This window comes from Hypomesus transpacificus, chromosome 15 (genome assembly GCF_021917145.1).
Source record: "Hypomesus transpacificus isolate Combined female chromosome 15, fHypTra1, whole genome shotgun sequence".
Classification (NCBI taxonomy): Eukaryota; Metazoa; Chordata; class Actinopteri; order Osmeriformes; family Osmeridae; genus Hypomesus; species Hypomesus transpacificus.
The window spans coordinates 1,549,430-1,570,846 of record NC_061074.1 but is presented as its reverse complement, the minus strand read 5'-3'; the positions used below and the strand labels follow the sequence as shown (position 1 = coordinate 1,570,846).

At 51.3% G+C, this 21,417-nt stretch overlaps 1 protein-coding gene across 1 annotated transcript in view; it reads right to left on the bottom strand.

The window, feature by feature from the left end:
* LOC124478256 (spectrin beta chain, non-erythrocytic 4-like) overlaps positions 1-21,417 on the bottom strand; it is a 54,321-nt gene that overhangs the window by 23,372 nt on the left and 9,532 nt on the right. The window contains 20 exon segments of the mRNA XM_047036482.1: positions 408-554; positions 4,045-4,135; positions 5,391-5,593; positions 7,607-7,963; positions 8,131-8,289; positions 8,707-8,947; positions 10,161-10,298; positions 10,532-11,061; positions 11,471-11,811; positions 12,229-12,379; positions 12,669-12,971; positions 13,966-14,124; positions 14,371-14,488; positions 15,023-15,210; positions 15,371-15,483; positions 15,776-15,891; positions 16,315-16,395; positions 16,765-16,856; positions 20,149-20,193; positions 20,195-20,323. Of these exon segments, the coding sequence (XP_046892438.1) occupies positions 408-554; positions 4,045-4,135; positions 5,391-5,593; positions 7,607-7,963; positions 8,131-8,289; positions 8,707-8,947; positions 10,161-10,298; positions 10,532-11,061; positions 11,471-11,811; positions 12,229-12,379; positions 12,669-12,971; positions 13,966-14,124; positions 14,371-14,488; positions 15,023-15,210; positions 15,371-15,483; positions 15,776-15,891; positions 16,315-16,395; positions 16,765-16,856; positions 20,149-20,193; positions 20,195-20,323 (3,702 nt within the window).

Genomic DNA, 21,417 nt, shown 5'->3' with positions numbered 1-21,417 from the left:
ATAACTTGCTGGATCATGAAATAAGGGAAGACTCTGTTCCAGAACACACAGATTACTGTTAACACCTGCCACTACCCCCCCCATACAAACACACACACACACACACACACACACACACAGAGATCACACCCAGACACACACACACACACAGAGATCACACCCAGACACACAAACACAACACCTGCTTCTGCCTCTGTCCTTGACACAAGGTTGACTCAAGTACGAATGTTCCAAGCAAAAAACTCACACCAAGTTCAATCGGGTTACTCTTAAACACGTTACAAGATCAAGTACTGCTCAAGATGCAGTCTACAGATGTTCCAGTTCAAATGAAATTCAAACAAGTAAGCCAACATCAGAAGGACATATTCTTCTGAGTCAAATAAAGTAGCTAGCACAGTACTCACCCTCTCAATCTTGTCCAGCCATTCCTTGTTCTGGGCCAGCTCGGCCATGAAGGCCTGGTGTTTGAGCCACTTCTTATGCAGCTTCTGGGTCTCATCTCTGCTGCCGTCTCCAGCCATCAGCATCTTCTCAGACACCCAGTCTCCCAGCTGGGGGGTGGCACAGAGAAGAGACTGCTGTCAGTACAGGCCCACCGCATACAGCAAGGTTCATACCAGCCGCACGTTTGCTATTTGTAACCAGTAGGCGGGTTAATCTAAACCGTTTCCAAAAGGTGCAGTATTGTATGTCCTACATGGTTTGTAAATCGAACCCATGGGCCTATAAGTATTCATTTTCATGTGCAATACACCATACTTACTCATATATTGCTGTTTAAACCCACACACATACACACATCTATATACAGACACTCACATGTAGACCTATATTACACACACACACAAGATATATATATTTAATAACAGATATCCACATGAGCTAAACAAACATTCACATATTCATAAATGTGTTTAGAGATTACTGTAATAGATAAGGGTTTTCACAATGACACACACATACACACACCTATCTAAATATAGGATAAACATACAGTAGCCTACAGTAGCCTTAGTCCCACCAAGAACTGAACGCTACAATGCCTGAATACCCCCTATAGTTCTGAACACAAGCAGGCTGGCAGAGACATGGGAACAAGGTCGCTCCGACACATGCATATTTCATAACACACACCAGGCACATGTATGCAAACACACACGTGTACCAACAAGCATGGTGACAGGAATTCACACGTACACAGTAAACACACCGACCACAGACGGATGAACACACACACATCTCAACACTTGCAATCTCTTTGCCATACAAGGCGTGAGTACAGTCAAACACAGCAATTATCATTTCCCCAAAATATCCTCACGTGAGGTTCAATTCTTCTATCAAGTCTTATCTCCTAATAACATGAACACGCGCAGTTCTTGTCCACACCACATCAGAATAGCAGGAGATTTCACGTAAAAAATCACCCTCTCTCCAATCTCTGTCTTTTCGCTCCCTCCCTCCCTCCCTCCCACCCACATCCACCCCATTCTCCTCTCCACCTCTCCATCCTCCCCTCCTCCCCCGACTCGCACGAAATAACGGTAAATCCGCTCCATTTTACCGGCAGGCAGCGTCTAACGGATATGCCCCACGGGGTTGTGGCGGGTGGCCGTTGGTATCCGCATTCTCAAGCCACCATCCCGGCGAACGGTTTAACGGCAGCGCTCTCCTCCGCCGAGACAGAGGCAGACACGCGCTTCTCCAGGAAACGACGAGGAGACGCGGAGGAACTCAAGCCTGGCAAGCGAGGCTCCTGGAAACCCAGCTAGGATGATGCTGAGAGACTGAGGCTGGAGCAGAGACTGCGCTCTCCCTCTCTCTTCATCCCTCTCTCTTCCTCCCTCTGTCTCTCTCCCTCTTCCTCTCTCTCTCTCTCTATCTCTCTCTCTCTCTCTCTCTCTCGCTTCCTCCCTCTCTCCCTCACTGGCACTGCTGCTGCCTCTATGTGACTGTAGCCCCTCTACACTCAACCCAGAGGGAGAGAGGGAGAGATGAGGAGGAGGCGGATCAGTGACGAGAGAGGGAGGGAGGTATGAGGGACGGAGGGCGGGGGAGTTGGGGGAGTGAAAAGAGAGGGATAGACAGAGAGTATGGGAGAGAGAGAACAAAGATCCTCCCAAAACAATGAAATGGCAGGCAGGCAGCAGGTCTGCCCACCCCTCCCCAGACTCTCCCCTCCTCCTCCACTCCTCCACTCCCCCGCCCTCTCCACTCCTCCGCTCCCTCCTCCCCCACTGAGGCAGAGAGCAGGCTGCCTAGCGGAGGGCTGGGAGGGTCTAGAGCCCGCAGCCTCTCTGTCTCAGCTCGAGAGGCTGCCAGGGAGGCAGGGATGGAGGGGGAGGGAGTTGGTTGGCGTCAAAGAAGGGGAGGGGGGAGGGCGGAGGGGGTTGCACTCCTCCAAGGAAATCCAGAATCGCCCCTGTCTCTGAGTTGTCATCCTCTCCTCCCCCTCCCCCTCCCGCTCCTCTGCCCCTCTCTCTGTCCTTTTTATCCCTCCCTCCCTCAGTATACCTCTCCCTCTCTCTCTCTCTCTCTCTCTCTCTCTCTCTCTCGCGTTCCGGCTCTCCCCAGCAGTGCTATGCTGTTTCCTCTGCCGCTACTGCAGTGCCTGGGCAGGGAGGAGGAGAGAGGCCAGGGAAGGCATGCGGGGGAGAGGGAGGGCCAGAAGAGCGGGGAGACCAGGGGAAGAGGAGGGTGGAGGAATAGAGTCCTTATAGGAAGAAGACCTCGTCGATGGAGAGATGGAGAGGCAAAAGAGAGAGAGAGGGAGAGAGAGAAAAAGAGAGAAACAAAGTGAAAGTGAGTGTTAAGATTTTCAAAGCTGAGAGAGACAGAGAAGAGAGTTAGAGATTGAGGGTGGGGGGGTGGATGATTTATTTGTGACTTGATAGATTTACTGCCCAGCTTTTCTTTGAGGACACCAGGTTATCTCTATTTCTCTCTCTCTCTCTCCTCCAGTAACCAAGGGTCTCTAGGGGGGGGGGGGTCTTGCTGGGGTTAAGGGTGAAAGGTCTCAGACAGTAGCTCCCTAGAGACCCTAAATGAATTGGGTCTATCTAAGACTGGGGGATTAAGGATGATGGGAGGATGGGTGGGGGGGTTTGGGTTGTCGAGAAAGACAGAAGGGCATAGTCCATCCCTACATCAGACTCTTTGGTCCGTACCTTCGATGGCCACATAAGCAATTCAAACCCAGGTCATGGTCACGCAACCAAGGCTCCACATCCAGAGATGCCTGATTGGTGGTTGTCACAAACCCCGAACTCACCGTGTTAGAAGATTGATGATACGGAGTCAGAGAAGATGTTGTTTTTGTGCTTAAAAGGAGACAGCAGTAAGTAGATCGAATTTGGGATTGAGGAAAAGCAGTCCAACTCAAACTCCCTCTAAGAAACTAAATGGAGACAAGATGTCTCTCTCTACATGCATGCATGTTCTTCCCACCTTTCTCTTTCTCATCCCTCCTCTCTCCCTCTCTCATTCTTCTTCTCTCTCTGGTTCAGAGGGGCTATTCCTGTCATCACAGGAAGTCACAGTCACGGCTATCACAGGAAGTGATGATCACACTACTGACCAGCTCCTCGCATTCCCACGAACTGTCGCAGTGAAACAACCTTACATGAGGTCACACAGAGAGAAGACTCCTCACACACACACACACAGAGTGGGGTGCACCTCACTCTCTCACACACACACACACACACACACATATGCATATACACACTCTCTCTTTACTGAATTACTTATGAGGAGATGTGTAGTAAATAATTCAAGGCGTCCAGGGAGAGAAAGTTGCAGAGCCTAAATAAAGCAGGCCAGGCCAGGGCGTGGTAGCTACTGTGGTTGAAGACAGGACAGAATGGGGGACGGTATAGAGATCGACCCCCAACAAATACAGATTATTCATTATCCATCACAGCTAAGACATCTAGAAATCCCGCCGTTCACGTATAGACCACCAGACCTACACCAATGCGCCAGTTTTCAAACCAAGCAGACAGCAGATACATTTAAAGGTTTGGTAGAAGGTTCCGGTACCTCGTGGCAGTCCTGGAGGAACCTCTGGAGACCCCACTGGCCGTTGAGTTTCTCCAGCCACTGTTGAGCTTGCTCCCGGTTCTGGTGACCCCTGGAAGACACACGCCACAGGAACACAGTTAGACCCTGGTTAGGACTCATCATTACCCTGGTTAGGACTCATCCATAACCTGGTTAGGACTCATCCATAACCTGGTTAGGACGCATCATTACCCTGGTTAGGACTCATCCATAACCTGGTTAGGACTCATCCATAACCTGGTTAGGACGCATCATTACCCTGGTTAGGACTCATCCATAACCTGGTTAGGACGCATCATTACCCTGGTTAGGACTCATCCATAACCTGGTTAGGATGCATCATTACCCTGGTTAAGACTCATCCTTCACCAGGTTTGGACTCATCCATAACCTGGTTGAAACTCGTCCATGACCAGGTTAGGACTCATCCAGGATAAGTGGATAAAGGATTTATTTCAGGTTGAGAATTGAACTTTTAAACTGTTGTGTTTTCTCATCCATTGTCTGTGGGATTACCTTCTGTGAGTGAGAGGTCTAACCAACCAACCAAATGTGAATGAGGATTATAATTCAAACAGAATAGAGGCGTCGCAGGAACAGCTGTCTCCCCCCCTCTTCTGTAATCCCCCCCAGCATGTTTCTTGTGATATTATGGGGTGGGGGGGGGGAAGAATCCAGCTGAGCATTCCTCACCCCTGAAGCCTCCCCCCTAATCTCCTTCACCCCTCCCTCTCTCACATCCTCCCTCACCTCCCTAAACCCCACCACCCCTCTCCCCCCTATCCCCCCTCACACCCACCTGACACCTCAGCCCCCCAACCCCCTACCCTGCCTTCATCCCTCTCGCCCCACGTCACGCAGCCCTCGCTGGGGCCCCCAGACATCAGAGCACCTGACGTGCTGTGGCTCTGAGCCAGGGCCAGACTAGAGAGCTCAGGACCACAGCATGTCATGTGTCTTTGCACAGTGTCTGAGTCTTTGTCTGCATGTGCGCACCATTGTAATGGTCACGCCGTGAAGTTGTTCCTCACAACCAACACTACAAGCATGAAACCCCATAGTCCTGCAGGCTAGCAAAACCACACATATAAATCCAAACCCAATTTGTTTTCAATATTTCAGATATACAGTACATCAATAAATCCAGACATATATGCAACCTTCAGATTACTAGCCCCGATGCTCTACCCGCTCAGCCACCTGACTCCCTATGCTCATGGAGCAGGTCAGTGTCTGGACCAGGGGCGTAGCTTTCATTGTAAGTCAACGGGGCATTTCCCACCCACAGCTGAACGCAAAGCCACTCCCCCCGGTGTGCAGCGCACCTCTTAGCCAGCGTGTCGACCCGCTCCTTGATGCGGTCTGAGTAGATGTTGCTCTGGCTGATCAGGCTCTCCCCAGCCTCGATCACGGCCTTGATGCGGTGCAGGTTGAGCTCCATGGTGGTGGTGAAGTCCTTGTGCTTCTTGATGGCCGCCTCCACCGTCTCCACCGTGGTGGGGAGCTCCACGTGGGCTAGGGCTGACTCCTGGAGCAACAGGGAGGGACAGGGGGATGACCGGAGACAGTAGTTTAGCACGGGTTAGCTCCATCTCCTGGAGCCAAAGCAAGAATAAATGTAAATGTAAATGTAAGAAACAATGAAAATGCTCATAACTAAAGTTGTTTCTATTGTAGTTTTCCTCTTTTCAACATGATGGTAGTTACTTTAGATATATGACATGATAGATTATAAATTGACGCTATAACTACAGTCTCAAAGACCCTTCAGTTAAAAAAAAGAAAGTGAAGAAAAGAGAAAAGAGAGAACGGAGGAAAGAAACAATGTAAGAAAGAAAGGCTTGTTCATGGGTCTCTCTCTTTGACTATTATTGAAGAGGAAATTCCATGGCCTCTTGTTCTAGGCCCCGAGGCAGGGTCTACAAGCAAACCAGAGGAGACACATGGTCTGACACACACACACATTCACACTCACACACACATATTCACACACACCCTCACACACCCCCACACAAACACACACATTAACACACACGCATTCACACTAACACACACACACACACATTCACAGTAACACATGCACACTTCCACATACTCACACTGACACACACACACACAACAACTCTCACTGACACACACACGCAGACCCAGGCCACGGACAGTCATGCCATCTGACATTTCAGCTGGGGAGGAGACTTGCTGTGCATGTACAGTGATACCTCTAATGCATGGCCTGAGAACATCCTGCACAGTCTTCAGTCACCACCACACATGAATGTGTATCTCCTCACAGTCTTATGAGTATCAGAGACAGAACAACCTTAACAGAGTGCCAATAGATGTACTCCTACTAGTTAGATTTAGAATTAGAGTACATATATGGCATATATACAGTATTTAGTACATACAGTAAAGTTATATACAGAAACGTAGTACTGGTTACATGTTACATGACCAACGTAGTACTGGTGCGGTGTAATACCTCACAGACTCACAGTGACACACTGCAGGCTGTGGGTATGAGAGGAGTTTGCTACTGTAGCACACTCAGCAAGGGGAGCAAGCTGCCAGGGCCTCAAATCACCCCTTCCACAATGGAGACAGAGAGGGAGAGAGAGAGAAAGAGAGAGAGAGATGTTGAGAGAGACAGGGTCAGAAGGAGAGATAGGGGGATCAAAGACAGGGTGAGAAAGAGAGAGACAGAGAGACAATGAGAGAAAGAGACAGAGAGAGAGAGAGAGGGGGAGGAGAGAGAGAGAGAGAGAGAGAGAGAGAGAGAGAGAGAGAGAGAGAGAGAGAGAGAGAGAGAGAGAGAGAGAGAGAGGGAGAGAGAGAGAGAAAGAAAGAGAGAGAGAGAGAGAGAGACAGAGACAGAGAGAGCGAGAGAGAGAGAGAGAGAGAGAGAGAGAGAGTAACAGTATAGATATAGAGTTACAAGAGATGCTGCATTGCAGATCTACTACCAGTCAGTCCTTACATATTTAATGTCACATCTCACATGGAATCTCCTGCCATCCAAACACCTAGGTCACCCTACACCTGGGCTAGGGGATATACCTTCTCTCTAAACTCTTTCTCTCTCTCTGTCCCTCTCTCTCTGTCTCTACCTTCTCTCCCTCTCTCTCCCCGTCTGTCCATTTATGTCTCTAATTCTCTTACTCTCTGTCTCTCTCTGTCTCTCTCTGTCTCTCCTTTCCTTTCCCCCGCTCTCTCTCTGTCTCGCCACCTCTTTCTCTCTTTCCCTCTCTTCCTTTCTATCTTCCTCGCTCTCAGACTGTCTGGTGGTTTCCCTGGCAGCATGCAGGGATGTAACAACGGACCACACCCAGGTGAAGTTCCAACACTGCCCTCTGGGCTATGTCTGTCCAGAGTGTCTGTCTGAACCATGATGTCTCTCCTGGGTACTGGGCCTTCCATGACCATCAGCCGTACATACCACAAGTCGTCTTTCTACGTCACTCAGCAAAATACATCCCCCACCATAAACGTAACCCCAGCAAGGGCCTTCTCGCACGCAACTCATCGGCGCCCGCGGCCTAACCTGGTTGTTGAGGAAGGCCTCGGCCTGTTTGACGTCGCGCAGGAACAGGTGGAAGATGTGCGCCTGGACCAGCACCTCCCTGCGGCTCTCCCACATCTCCAGCAGCTTGTTCCAGCCCACGTCCAGCTTCTGCAGCCACTGCTGCAGCGCGGCGTACGGCAGCGGCGCCTCCTCCGTCTCCAGCAGCTCGTTGACGGCCTGCAGGCGCTCGTAGTCCTCCTCGTAGCGGCCGATCTCCTCCTTCAGCGCCGCGTGGAGGTTGATGAGGCGCTCCGCCTCCTCCAGGGCGTTGGGGAGCTCGTCGGACGCCGCCGCCATCTGGGTCTGCACCAGCCACGTCAGGAACGAGTCCAGGTCCTGGAGGACAGATTATACAAGGGAAAATGTTATAACATTAAAATAACACGTGTAGCATCACATTAGCATGGGCCCTGGAGGACCGAGAGCCATAACATGGAATATATACTAACATTGAATAACCCCCACTTGTCCTGACAGTGATGTTCCATGTGACCAGGCCGTACCTGTATGAACTGCTGCAGTCTGCCGGCCACCATCAGAGAGTCTTCGCAGCCCTGCAGCGTCCTCTTCAATTCCTCCCACTCCACACTGATGCCCTCGAAGGGCACTAGGACCTCGAGGGCGCGGTCGGGGTGGGAGGTGGCCAGCTGCTCCGCCTCCCCCTGGAAACAGACGGCAGGGATTGTCAAAAAACTGACTGTTTTCACTGCTGATTGCTTTCCATGTTTCTTTTTATATTACGCTTTTAATGACAACTTCTTGCTATTTTTCTTTTCATAAGTGCCCGACCGCTATCTTTAAAAAGTGTCCTTACAATATCCTCCACATCAATGGTCTCCAACCTTTTTCCAGGTGAGCCACCTTCCTGAAGGTGTTTCCTCCAACCCAGCACCCCTGATTCTAATAACTACTAACTATGAACAACTACACTAATGATTGATGTGTTGAATCAGGTTCATCACAACTTGGTGGTTGGAGGAAACCCCAACAGGGAGGTAGCTCTCCAGGAGCATTCTGGGAGAATGGAGACCCTTGCTCCTGACCGTCCGGCCCGTAGCAGCCGGAGGGTCGCGCCCTACCTGCAGGTGCACAAGCTTGGGCTCAAGGACGGCCAAGGCTCCCTCCATGGTGGAGAGGCGGCGCTGGAGGGCCAGCACGCCACCCAGGTCGCTGCCCACGTACTGGGTGGCGTCGATGGCCTTGCGCTTGTCCTGGATCTGGGACTTGATCTCGGTACACTCCAGCAGGTAGTTCTGCAGGCGCAGGATGGAGTCCAGGTGGTCTTTCTTCTGCTCCACCATCTCCACGATGCAGTTCCACCTGGAGGAGGGGAGGAGTGGGGGGGGGGGAATCAGCTAGTATCAAGTAGTTATTGAACACCCACCATAAAACCTAATCTTGATCACTTATACTATCATTCTTTTTACAGTGCAGATGGCATGGTTTATTATAGTAACTGTACGCCCATGAATAAAAAACATGACCATTTCATCAACATTAAACCGTGTGTGTGTGTGTATTTGGGTTGTTCTGTCGTGTGGCTTGTGGCTGAGACAGACTGGCTGGCTGGCCTGTTATCTGCTCCCAGATAACTGGAAGCAGGACCGCTCCTCATTCAGTCATGCGTATCCACGGTGACGTCATTTTAGGACACCTCAGCTTGCAGGCCATGTGTGAGTGTTGCTATGACACCACTCGTCTCACACTCGGTACGGTCTCCTCGAGCAAAGTCAGGCCCCGTCTAGATGTCGGCCATACAGGTAAAGGGCTGACTTTTAAAGCTACCAAAACTTTAAACAGTTTTTAAATTTGAGGGTGAGATGGAGAAGAGGGTGGAGGGAGAGAGGGAGAGGCTGGAGCGAGAGGCTGTTTTTGGGGCCTGAAGTGGCTCCTGAAGCCTGCATGGCGGTCACCACAGATGGTCACCCCAAGACAGACTGATAGTGCCAGGGTCACAGGGAACTGGGCCATGGGGACCGCTGACAGACAGCTCTGCCAGCCTATTGCCAGCATGCCTGAGAAAGGAGCAGCCACTCCAGAGGCAGGGTGATCAGCGGGGGGCGGGCCTATGAGATCAACATGGCTTATGTTGGTCAATGACTGGGCCAAGTATGATCACACGATGAACCAGATTATTTAAATCACAAACCCTCACCTGCTGTCTCCTCTCACAGGAGAATAGTCAAGCCAAGTCTCAGGGGAAATCGGTCTCGGCTACATTTTCTTTTGCACCCTCAATCTTTCTAGTAAAGACCAGAAGTTCAACAAACCGTGCAAACCACATTAGATGAAATGATTGCCACATTGTTGAGGATGGCTAACTGTCAATCCTGTTTGAATCATGTTTATGCACTCTGCCTGATGTAATGCAGACAGTTCTTTGATGCTAACCTTCGAAATACTGTTTGAACCCCTCTGGTCCTTGATTTTCGGCCGTGTACCCTACTTCCTTCCACACACCTACAGCTAATGCCAGTGACAGAGCCATACAGGAAGGATGGATGCTGATCTGTGGAGTGTTAGGGTGTCATACCTGCTGTTGAGGTGGTCCTGGCAACCTCTGACCTCTGTGGAGCTGGGGTGACCTCCGTCCAGAAGCTGCTGCACGATCTGGTTCACGTCCAGGATCCTACCCATCAGGCTGTTCATCTCCTGGTCCAGGCTCTCAAATCTGCAGGTGAGGCCGGGTGGCAGGGAGACAGAGGCAGACAAGGCCGAGACAGGAGAAGCAGAGAGGCAGGGAGGCAGAGATTTAGAAAGGCAGAGTGACAGGAGAGGCAGATATGCAGGAGAGGCATAGAGGCAGAGCGTTAGAGAGTTCGAAAGACAGGGAGGCAGAGAGCCTGTCTGCCTGCCTAGCTGTCTGTCTACTTCCGTCTATCTGTCTACCTGTCTCCACCCTACCTGTGAGCGACCACCTCCACGTCCTCCAGCCTCTCGGGCACCTCCATCTGGTTGAGCCACTGCTCCTTCTCGTCGATCCACACCTCGCAGGCGTTGACCTCGCTGAACATGCGGTACACGGCCAGCGCGTCGTGGAGCCACTGCTGCCGGAGCACCGCCACGTCAGCCACCTCGGAGTACAGCTGCTCCACGTCGCCCATGCGCCCCTGCACCTCCTCCAGCTCCCGGAACACCAGCGGCAGCGCCACCATGTGCTTCCTGAGCGCGACCACGTGGAGCCGGTGTTTGTCGATGGCGTCGCGCACGCCGCGGTGCTTCTTGAGGAGCGACTGCGTGGAGTACTCGTCGTGGCCAAAGTCCTCGCTGGAGACGAGGCGGTACGCGTCCTGTAGCCAGGCCAGGAGGTCGTCGGTCTCCGTGCTGAACTGGAAGAAGTGGAGCGCCTCCTGGAGGTGGTTGAGGCGCTGCGCCGCCTGGTCCTCCAGGCGCTTCCACTCCCCCTTCACCTCCATGATCCGCTCCTGGATGCCCTGGGGGGAGGGGAGGCGAGGGGGGTCAGGACCCGCACGCTTGGGGACTGTAACATGGTGTCACGTCGAATGACGTCAACGTTGACCATACTGCATCACTGGCTGTCTCGGTACGTGCATGCTTGGATGCGTTTTTATGGCAGCATATGAGATGTGAAATTAGCATGCTTGAAGGAATTAGACGACTGTGGAAGCATATTATAACTGATGTGCCAAGTCTTACACTTAAACATTGATGTTTGCTTTTCTTTTTATGGTTCCACAACATGTACAACAATTATGCTATTGAATTGTTATTTGATGTTGTGCTGTGCTATAATATGCTACATGAATGGCTATGCTATGCTATGCTATGCTGAGCTGAGCTGATTTAAGATATGCTATGATGCATAATCTGACGGGCCTCCACCTGGGTGCCGAAGCTCTTCTCGCTGAGGATCTGCTTGCCCTTCTTCATGGTGTTCTGGAGGAGGGAGCGGTGCGCCAGCAGCTCCCCGGCCAGGGACTTGTGCTTCTGCAGCAGCCGGAGGACGGAGCTCAGGTCCTTGCCGCAGGTCTGGGAGCCCAGGATGGAGCTCTTCTCTCGGATCCAGGCCTCCGACTCCTCCACCTCCTGGTAGAAGGCCCACAGCTGCCGGGACTCCTCCAGCTCCTCGTGTCGCTTGGACGCCAGCTCCTTCAGCTCCTCCAGGCAGGTGGAGACGTGGTTTACGCGGTTACAGATCACCTGGGGGTCGCACGGCTGGTACCCTGCAGGGGGGTGGGGGGCAGGGGGCAGTACTGTTGTTGTATCCCTGATATATAGAACTTACAGCGGAAAATAAAACATTATATTACTGGGGTCAATGCTGTTATTGTATCACTGATGTATAGAACTTACAGTATCAAATGAACTACTCTAAAATAAACTGTTCTCAAAATAAACTGCTCTCAAAAATGTCTTATTTCTTATGATGGCAGACAGGTGCAATCATTCAAAGTCAGTATCTTTGAAATACAGCTATAAGAAAATAACTTTTGGTGTGTGTGTCCCCAGGAACTGCTTTTGAGGAAATGTCAATGTACTTGTGGCCCCTAACATTGATATCAGATTTCAACCCCTGGGGTTTCTACAGATGCTCTCCACACGTGTTCCTGTCTGGGGCGAGGCCTGCGCCCCTCTCCTACCCTCGATGGTGGAGAACTTGAGAGCGGCGGCGTTGAGCGTCTGGACCCTCTCCGCTTGCACGGCGATGTCGGCCTCCTGCAGGCTGTGTTTCTGCAGCAGGTCGTCCACCTCCAGCAGGTGCTTCCCAAAGTCCTTAGACAACAGCTGCACCTGGGGGGGGAGGTGGAGGGAAGAAGGGGAGGGAGAAGGGGAAAAGGAGGACAGGGAGACGGTGGGGAGGAAAGGAGGGAGGAGGAGAAAGAGGTTTCACCTGCCTGGGACGTCATCCTTTTTGCATAATCTGCAAACTCTGCAAAAACCTTCTTCTATCTGTATCCACAGCTGCTTAGTTTAACCGCCCAGAGAGGAATTCTGGGTATTGCGGTTTTACACAACAGCAAGTCATATAAGGTTACAGGACAACTGACTCTTGCGTGAGTAGCGGGTCTCCTCTGCGTACCTGCGTGTCCTCCATCCAATCAATCATGTAGACCATCTCCTGGAAGGTCTTCTGCAGGGCTAGGTTCTTCTCCAGCCTGGTCCTCCTACCCACCACCAGATCCTTCAGCAGACTCCACTGGCCAAGGATGTTCTCCTTGCGGGCGGAGATCCTCCGAATGTCGTAGTAGGCCTCCGCCTCCATCTCGGCCGCCAGCTCCACCACCACGCCGATGCGCTCCTCGTACGACGAGATGTCCGCCTCGATGGCCTCGTGCTTCTTCATGGCCGCCTCCACTGCCGGCAGGTCGTAGCCGAAGTTGTCCTGGAGGAAGAGAGGGAGCAGGGAGTGAGGCTGGAGAACAGGCCAACTGAGGCAGAGGGGAAAGGACAGATGGTGATACAGATGGGGAGAGAGCAGGGGTGTCGTTAGGCCCTTTTTACTGGGGCACGTGCCCCAGGATTAATCTGCTGTGCCCCAGTAAAATCTAAAGTTTGAGTTTTAACGATTTACTTTGTTAGTCAGTGCATTCATTTAGGTTGATAATCACGGAAAAAATAAACGCAGTATACCAATCAACGCTTGTACAATCAAAGCAGTTTAACAGAAAACACCCGACCGATGCCCACAGAATTCTATGTCAGCGCGCTCTTCTGATCTTGCCAAATAGCCACTGCAGCACGCACACAGAAGTCCAGGTGTCGGACTCAGCACACAAGTCAGAATTGAAGCAGGCGAAGGAATCATAAAAAAACGAAAGAACGTTTCTAAATGATAGGCCTACTGATCATCATGACTAAAACATAAAAACAATATTACATGAAGCTCAAAAAACTGTTTTTGCGCTCAAATACAGTAATGAGAAAAAAATTTGCACGCTTGCATTAACTATTGATGTCCCTGCCAAAGCTGATATCAAACTTGCGTCCCTGATCTGTTGTTTAGTGGGTTAAGCAAGGGTAGTTTTTGTAGCCCAGTAGTGCATTGTGAAAAGCAAGCTTTAAAGACAAAAAAGGGATATGAATAGGGGCCAGTGCCCCAGTAGAGTTTTATGTCTAACAACGCCTTTGAGAGAGAGAGAGAGAGAGAGAGAGAGAGAGAGAGAGAGAGAGAGAGAGAGAGAGAGAGAGAGAGACAGAGAGAGAGAGAGAGAGAGAGAGAGAGAGAGAGAGAGAGAGAGAGAGAGAGAGAGAGAGAGAGAGAGAGAGACGTATTTCCCCCTTGGGGACAACACCAGAGGGACTTCAGGCAACCCCAAACCTCCATTAGGTTTTGGCAGGCAGACAGGACAGTCCCCTGCCAGGGCGTGAGGGCCTACCTGAGACACCAGGCGCTGGTTCTCATTCAGCCAGGCCTGCCTCATCGTGGTCTTGTGGTCAAACCTCTGGGCCAGCAGCTCCAGCTTCTCCTGACGAATCAGCTCCTGCCGTAGAGCCACGCCCCGCTCGTGCTCCGCCTTCTCCAGCCTCTCCCACGCCTACACGCAGCGGGGAGTAAAAATGTCAACAGCATGTTCTATTCTGTCAGGCGCTGAGGGGAATCAGAATGAAAACACTTACATCTGTTCTGAAAGCATACCGTGATTCAAAGGGATCAAGAGGACCAGATGACTCATTTGTTTGGGTCCATTTTTTAAGGAGCGGCGGCTATTACTGTCATGTCATCGTACTGATAACGTTAATTCACAAGTCAATAGACAGCCTGTGGCTGTCTCTCTCTGTACCTTGTTGATGTCGGAGATGAGCTTCCCTTCATGAGGAACGTAGAGCTTCTGGTTGTTTGCCCGCAGCTTGCTTTGGATGGTGAAGAGGAGGACCTCCAGGTTACCCTTCTCCTGGAACCTGGTGGGGAGGGGGTGGGGGGCATAGTTTGAACTGGGGCAGGAAGACAGAAAGACAGGCCGACAGGCACACAGGCACACAGGCAGACAGACAGACAGACAGACAGAGAAAGAGACAGACAGACAGACAAACAGAGAAAGAGACAGGCAGACAGACAGACAGACAGACAGACAGACAGACAGACAGACAGACAGACAGACAGACAGACAGACAGACAGATAGACAGACAGACAGACAGACAAACAGAGAAAGAGACAGACAGACATACAGACAAACAGAGAAAGAGACAGGCAGGCAGACAGACAGACAGACAGACAGACAGACAGACAGACAGACAGACAGACAGACAGACAGACAGACAGACAGACAGACAGACAGACAGACAGATAGACGACAGACGACAGACAGACAAACAGAGAAAGAGACAGACAGACATACAGACAAACAGAGAAAGAGACAGGCAGGCAGACAGACAAACAGAGAAAGAGACAGACAGACAAACAGAGAAAGAGACAGGCAGGCAGACGGGCGTACTTGATGGGCTTCTCGATGGTGCAGTAAGTGGTGAAGGCCTGCAGCTGCTGCTGGACCCCCGTTAGTGAGTTGGCGAACTTCTGGTTGCTGATGACAGCGATGGTCTTTTCTATCCACTCCAGCAGGTCAGACGCTAAGCCCTCGTAGCGCTCGATGATCTTCTCAGCCTCGATCGCGTTTTCCAACACCTGGACACACACACACGCACACACAGACGTACGCATCCAAACATACACACACAATTAATGTATATACTGTATTTGTTAAAATAAGTGTTTGATCAAAGCACAAACCTGTCAGCTGAGGTTTCATAGAGAAAGATTGAACCTGGTGGAAGACTCGGCCTACCTTGCCTACTCTCTTGCCCTCCACAATGAGGGCCTTCATCTTGGAGAAGTAGTGGTAGTAGGAGACCACGTAGGTGATGATGGACTTCTCATCGGGGTTCTCAGTGTTGACGTCTGTATGGGACACACAGGAGGAAGCGAGAGAGAGAGAAAAAAGAGAAAGATTGGAGAAAGAGAGAGAAAGATTGGAGAGAGATAAAGAGATTGGAGAGAGATAAAGAGATTGGAGATAGATAAAGAGATTGGAGATAGATAAAGATTTATGAGAGGGATAAAGAGATTGGAAATAGATAAAGAGTTTGGAAATAGATAAAGAGATTGGAGATAGATAAAGATTTATGAGAGGGATAAAGAGATTGTAGATAGAGAATCAAAGTGAACTATCTGAATGTGAGTGTAGGCTCACCCTCTGGGTCCAGTAGCTTGGTAAGGCCGAGGTTATGCTCTGCGATGTTGAAGGCTTGTTGGAGGTTGTGGGTGGCATTGGACCGGGCCAGCTTGTGGAATTCTATTAGGTCAGGTCTTAAAAAGACAAAAGGGGAAGTCAAGCTGGAGGCTTTAGCTTAGCGGGCTACTGACAATCACAGAATAAAACCAAAAGGAGCCACACCTCATGATAAACCTTTAGGATCGAGGACAAAAGCAGTTTGGCGAAACACAAAGGAGACGTTTGTGTCACTGTCATCATACCTCATTGTCAGCTTATTGGGAAGGCATCAGAATACAAAAATACTAATCACATGCACAGTCCTTTTTACAAGTCACAGAGGACTTTACATATATGCCCACATAACTGTACCTTAAACAACATAAGCCTTCATGGAAGACATAGAAGGAAAACCCATAGATGGGTAGATGGAAGAAACCTTGGGAGGAATGAAACGCTGAAACAAGGAACATCTGGATGACTGTGTGACTGAATGGATGACAGGATGCTGGTCTCACCTGTGTCTGTGTATGAGAGCATTGAAAGCCAGGCCATCCCTCCAGCAGGTGGTGAAGTTCTGGATGTTGACCTCAGGGTACCTGGGGTCACACAAGGTTTCAAAGGTCAACGCAGGACACGTCAGTCAGCATCAGTGCAGATTTTTCCCCTACATTCTCGAACGGTCAAGCGACCAGTGAAAACCCTTTCATAGGAAATCCAGTGAGTACATAAAGCATTTGAACCCTGGTTATCCCTGGTCCTCAGGACCCACTGCCTTGCATGCTGTAGATGTTTCCCTGGTCCAACGCAGCCGATTTCAAAGAATGGGTTGCCATCAAGCTTTGCAGAAGCCTGACAAGTGTGTTGGAGCAGGGAAACATCTAGAGCATGCCGGGCAGTGGGCCCTGAGGGCCAGGGCTGAAGACCCCCTGGTGTGAAAGGGGGGTTGTGGAGGCAGATGGACCGACCCTGCAGTCTTCATCTGGCACCAGAGCAGCAGGGCATCCTTGGCCGAGCGAGTCTCTCTGTTGTCCTCCGTCTCTATCTTGATCACCTGGATCTGAGGAGCGGAGGGGGAGGAGGAGTGGGAGAGGAGAGGAGAGAGAGAGAGAGAGAGAGAGAGAGAGAGAGAGAGAGAGAGAGAGAGAGAGAGAGAGAGAGAGAGAGAGAGAGAGAGAGACAGAGAGAACAGACACCACAATCAGTTGGAGAGAGACACGGGGACACAGGATGAGTTCAGATGGGATTGTGGAGGAGCAAAGGAGCATCAGAGTGTCTGGAATACATCTGTGTAGACACGCCCGAATATATGTTGACGTGGGAATAAACCTGCCATAGACCTTTACAGTCCAGTATAAACCTGTCTGTCTGTCTGTCCGTCTGTCTGTCTCATTCAGTTTGGTAGCAGTGCCCTTACACTGGTGTGCAGCACCATGCTCATGTGTGTGTGTCTAACTCCACTGCATGCTGTCCTGTTTCTAACAGTGCTAGCTGCATCCTCTCACCACGCACCACATGAATTAAACATGTGTCTGTGATGGCCTTATGCACCAGTCGCTGCTTCATCATCTAACAGGATTGGTCCACTCATCACGAAAGACAGCCATTGGTCCTCTGATCATTATACATGACAGGCGTCCAATCACATCAGTATGACATGGTTCCGACTAATGGGAGGGATGACACCTAAAAATATGCTGTACCGTCATCCTCCACACATGACACTGCTGAGGCTCAGAGCCGGGAACATGCACACACACCCTCCCTCTCTTCCTCAACACATACACACACACACACACACTCGCTATCTCATACACACACACACACTCGCTCTCTTTCTCAACACGCACACACACACTTGTTATCTCATACACACACACACGCAGACGCACGCACTGTCTCTATCTCTCATACACACACAAAACACACACGCGTAATGAGTAAGAGTGATAGAAATAGTGAAAAACACAAACAATATTGTCATCTTTAGATATTGATTCACAGATATTGATCTCTGCATATTGATCAATATAGCCACAGATCTATAATTCCCATATAGATCTTTAAGGCCGGTGTTGCCATAGGCAGCCATACACAACACAGGCAGCAGCCTACACAGACACAAGGACAAGCAGTCTGATACCTGGATAGCAAAGGACGTTTCGTCAATCCGTTCAAATACTCCTGGATACAGTATAGATTACCTCTGACTGCACCTCTTTTCCTTTCTCCCTTCACCTCCTTTCTCTCCCCCTCTCCTTCTTTCTCTTCCCCTGGCTGTGAGCTGCTGCGGCAGACACCAGGCCTTACCTGCTGACTGGGCAAAGTCAACTCTCTCAGTCAGACATGGAGGAAGGGGAGGGAGGGAAGGGAGGTGTGGAGGAGAGGGAGACGGAAAGGCAGGGAGGGGAAAGAGAGGGGCAGGGTGGGCCAGTACGGATGGAGGGACAGGGTCAACTGAGAGAGGAGTGGGTGAGACAGAAAGAGTGAGGTGACAACAGCGAGGGGTTGCAGCATTAATGAGGGAGAGACGGGGGGAGAGAGGGAAGGAGAGCGAGAAAGAAAGAGGGAGGGAAAGAGGGAGGGAGAGAGAGAGAAGTGGAGAGGGAGAAGGAGAGGGGGGGGATGGCAGGGTGGATTGCTCTTGTCCTCGTCCAGAGTCCCACCATCATCAATTCACAAATACTTCTCCTCCTCTATCAACTCCTCTCTTTCCTCTCACTGCTCTTTCTCCTCCCTTTTTCCTCCTCCTCTTTCACTGCATGCAAAATTGACGAGGCCATAGACTGGTTGACTCTAGGGTGCAGGAGTGAGGGATCCTGGCCAGCAAGAACCCACATCCTGGACCGTAGCTCTCACTGTTTCCACAGAAGAAGCTACTGACACTAACACCAGTCTCGTCTACAGACCTGGTCAGCTACAGACACCAACCCCCAACACATCTCGACTCAATCAGATCCCCAATAAACACCCGCTCAAAACAAGTCTAAGCCACTGTACTTACATGTCTGTCCCTCTGTCCCTCTGTCCCTCTGTCCCTCTGTCCCCTACCTCCACCTGCTCTTTGTTAGTCAGTACATGTGTGTGTCTGAGGAAGTGTGTGTGTATCTGTGTGTGTGAGAGTGAGTGAGAGAGTGTGTGTGAGAGAGAGAGAGAGAGAGAGAGAGAGAGAGAGAGAGAGAGAGAGAGAGAGAGAGAGAGAGAGATCGTTTGTGTGACGAAGTCGGAGACAAAGAGAGAGATATACAGAGATTCAGAGAGAGTGGTTCAGAGAGAGAGAGAGAAAGAGGGAAAAAAGGAGAGAGCTAGGATGTGTGTAGGAAAGAGAAAGGATGTCAAGCTGTGTGTCCTTGTTGGAGATCAGACTACCAGAGCAGGCCAGAGTGACATTCAAGCTTTGTTGGTAGCGTCGCACAGTGATGATGCGGCATGTTTGGTTGGTTGAGCAGATCCTATGGCTGGTCTGGAAGTCCCTCCTCCAGCTCAGCCTGTCCCAAACCAACACACTGAAAACAGCCTGCTTGGGATTTGATGACGATGACACGTTCACACACACAAACAAAAACACACACACAGACACACACGCAGGCACACAGACACACACCTCTATACACTCCCACACACACACACAGATTAACATTTACATTTATTCATTTAGCAGACGCTTTTATCCAAAGTGACTTCCAAGAGAGAGTTGTACATGCACAAATGCATTTTCATATGCATTCACACAGACACGCATACACAAACACACACATACACACTCAGATCCATCAACACACGCAGAAACACACACTGCATGTTGGGCTGCTGTGAACACGATACCTTATCCAACAGACCAACGAAGCTATATCTGTCTGTTTATGACACAGATTGATGAGAATGTTTGGCAAGGAGAAGCTGTGTACGTTCCATGTATATGTGTGTGTGCACACATATGTGTGTATATTGAGTGGGTATGTATATATATGTATATACATCCGTGTGTGTATGCGCATGCGTGCACGTGTGTGAATGTGTGTGTGTGCGCGTGCGTTTGCATGTGTGCATGTGAATGTGGTTTTCTCTGCAGTATTTTGTCTATAAGCAGTGATGATGAGTCACAATGAGTCCGACCCAAACAGCAAGGTCAGGCAAGAACCAACGCAAACACATAGAACGGCTATCACATTCCACTACGGTGGCCAAGGCATTTCCTCACAGCTGCAACACAGGGGCTGTACACTGCTACTGTGGCCATTGTAACAGCAATAGAATGTCAGTACAGTAGTGTACTATTGCCGTTATGCTTGGATGTTAACAGGATGCTAGTGCGCTAGTGCGGTGTTGTGTACACTTCGGAGGAGCCCTACCTGGAAGCGGAGGATGATGGTCCAGATAAGGCCGAGGGTGAGGCGGGTGGTTGCCGTCGACGATGTCGTGGGAACCGACGTTCTCCAGGTGAACCCGCTGCTCCTTGAGAAACTGGAGGGCCTTGTCCACGTTCTCCAGGCAGTGGATCCTCATGCGACCCCGGGTTGGCCTCGGCTTGTGGGGAGAGGATTGGAGAGAGGGGGAGGAGAGAGGGGGGGGGGGGGAGAGAGGGAGGAGAGAGAGGGAGAGGGGAGAGAAGGAGAGAGAGAGAGGGGGAGGGGAGAAAGGGGAGGGGAGAGAGGGGGAGGAGAGAGAGGGAGAGGGGAGAGAGGGGGAGGAGACAGAGAGGGAGGGGAGAGAGGGGGAGGAGAAAGAGGGAGGGGAGAGACGGGGAGGAGAGAGAGGGAGGAGAGAGAGGGAGAGGGGAGAGAGGGGGAGAGAGAGAGGGGGAGGGGAGAAAGGGGGAGGGGAGAGAGGGGGGGAGGGGAGAGAGGGGGAGGGGAGAGAGGGGGAGGAGAGAGAGGGGGAGGGGAGAGAGGGGGAGGAGAGAGGGGGATGAGAGAGAGGGAGAGGGGAGAGAGAGAGAGGGGGAGGGGAGAGAGGGGGAGGGGAGAGAGGGAGAGGAGAGAGGGGGATGAGAGAGAGGGAGAGGGGAGAGAGGGGGAGGGGAGAGAGGGAGAGGGGGGGGAGGGGAGAGAGGGGGAGGAGAGAGGGGGATATGAGAGAGGGAGAGGGGGGGAGAGAGGGAGAGGGGGAGGGGAGAGAGGGGGAGGGGAGAGAGGGAGAGGAGAGAGGGGGATGAGAGAGAGGGAGAGGGGAGAGAGGGAGAGGGGGAGGGGAGAGAGGGGGAGGGGAGAGAGGGAGAGGAGAGAGGGGGATGAGAGAGAGGGAGAGGGGAGAGAGGGAGAGGGGAGATAGGGAGAGGGGGGAGGGGAGAGAGGGGGAGGGGAGAGAGGGAGAGGAGAGAGGGGGATGAGAGAGAGGGAAAGGCGAGAGAGGGAGAGGGGAGAGAGGGAGAGGGGAGAGAGGGAGAGGGGAGAGAGGGATGAGAGAGAGGGAGAGGGGAGAGAGGGAGAGGGGGAGGGGAGAGAGGGGGAGGGGAGAGAGGGGGAGGGGAGAGAGGGAGAGGGGGAGGGGAGAGAGGGAGAGGAGAGGAGAGAGACAACAGGAGGGAGAGGTCAGACGGAGGGTTGTGTCTCCAAAACACAAACATTGAGTGGACTATTCTCCTCCCATTCCAACTGACACAACGCTGCAGTTGTTCATGA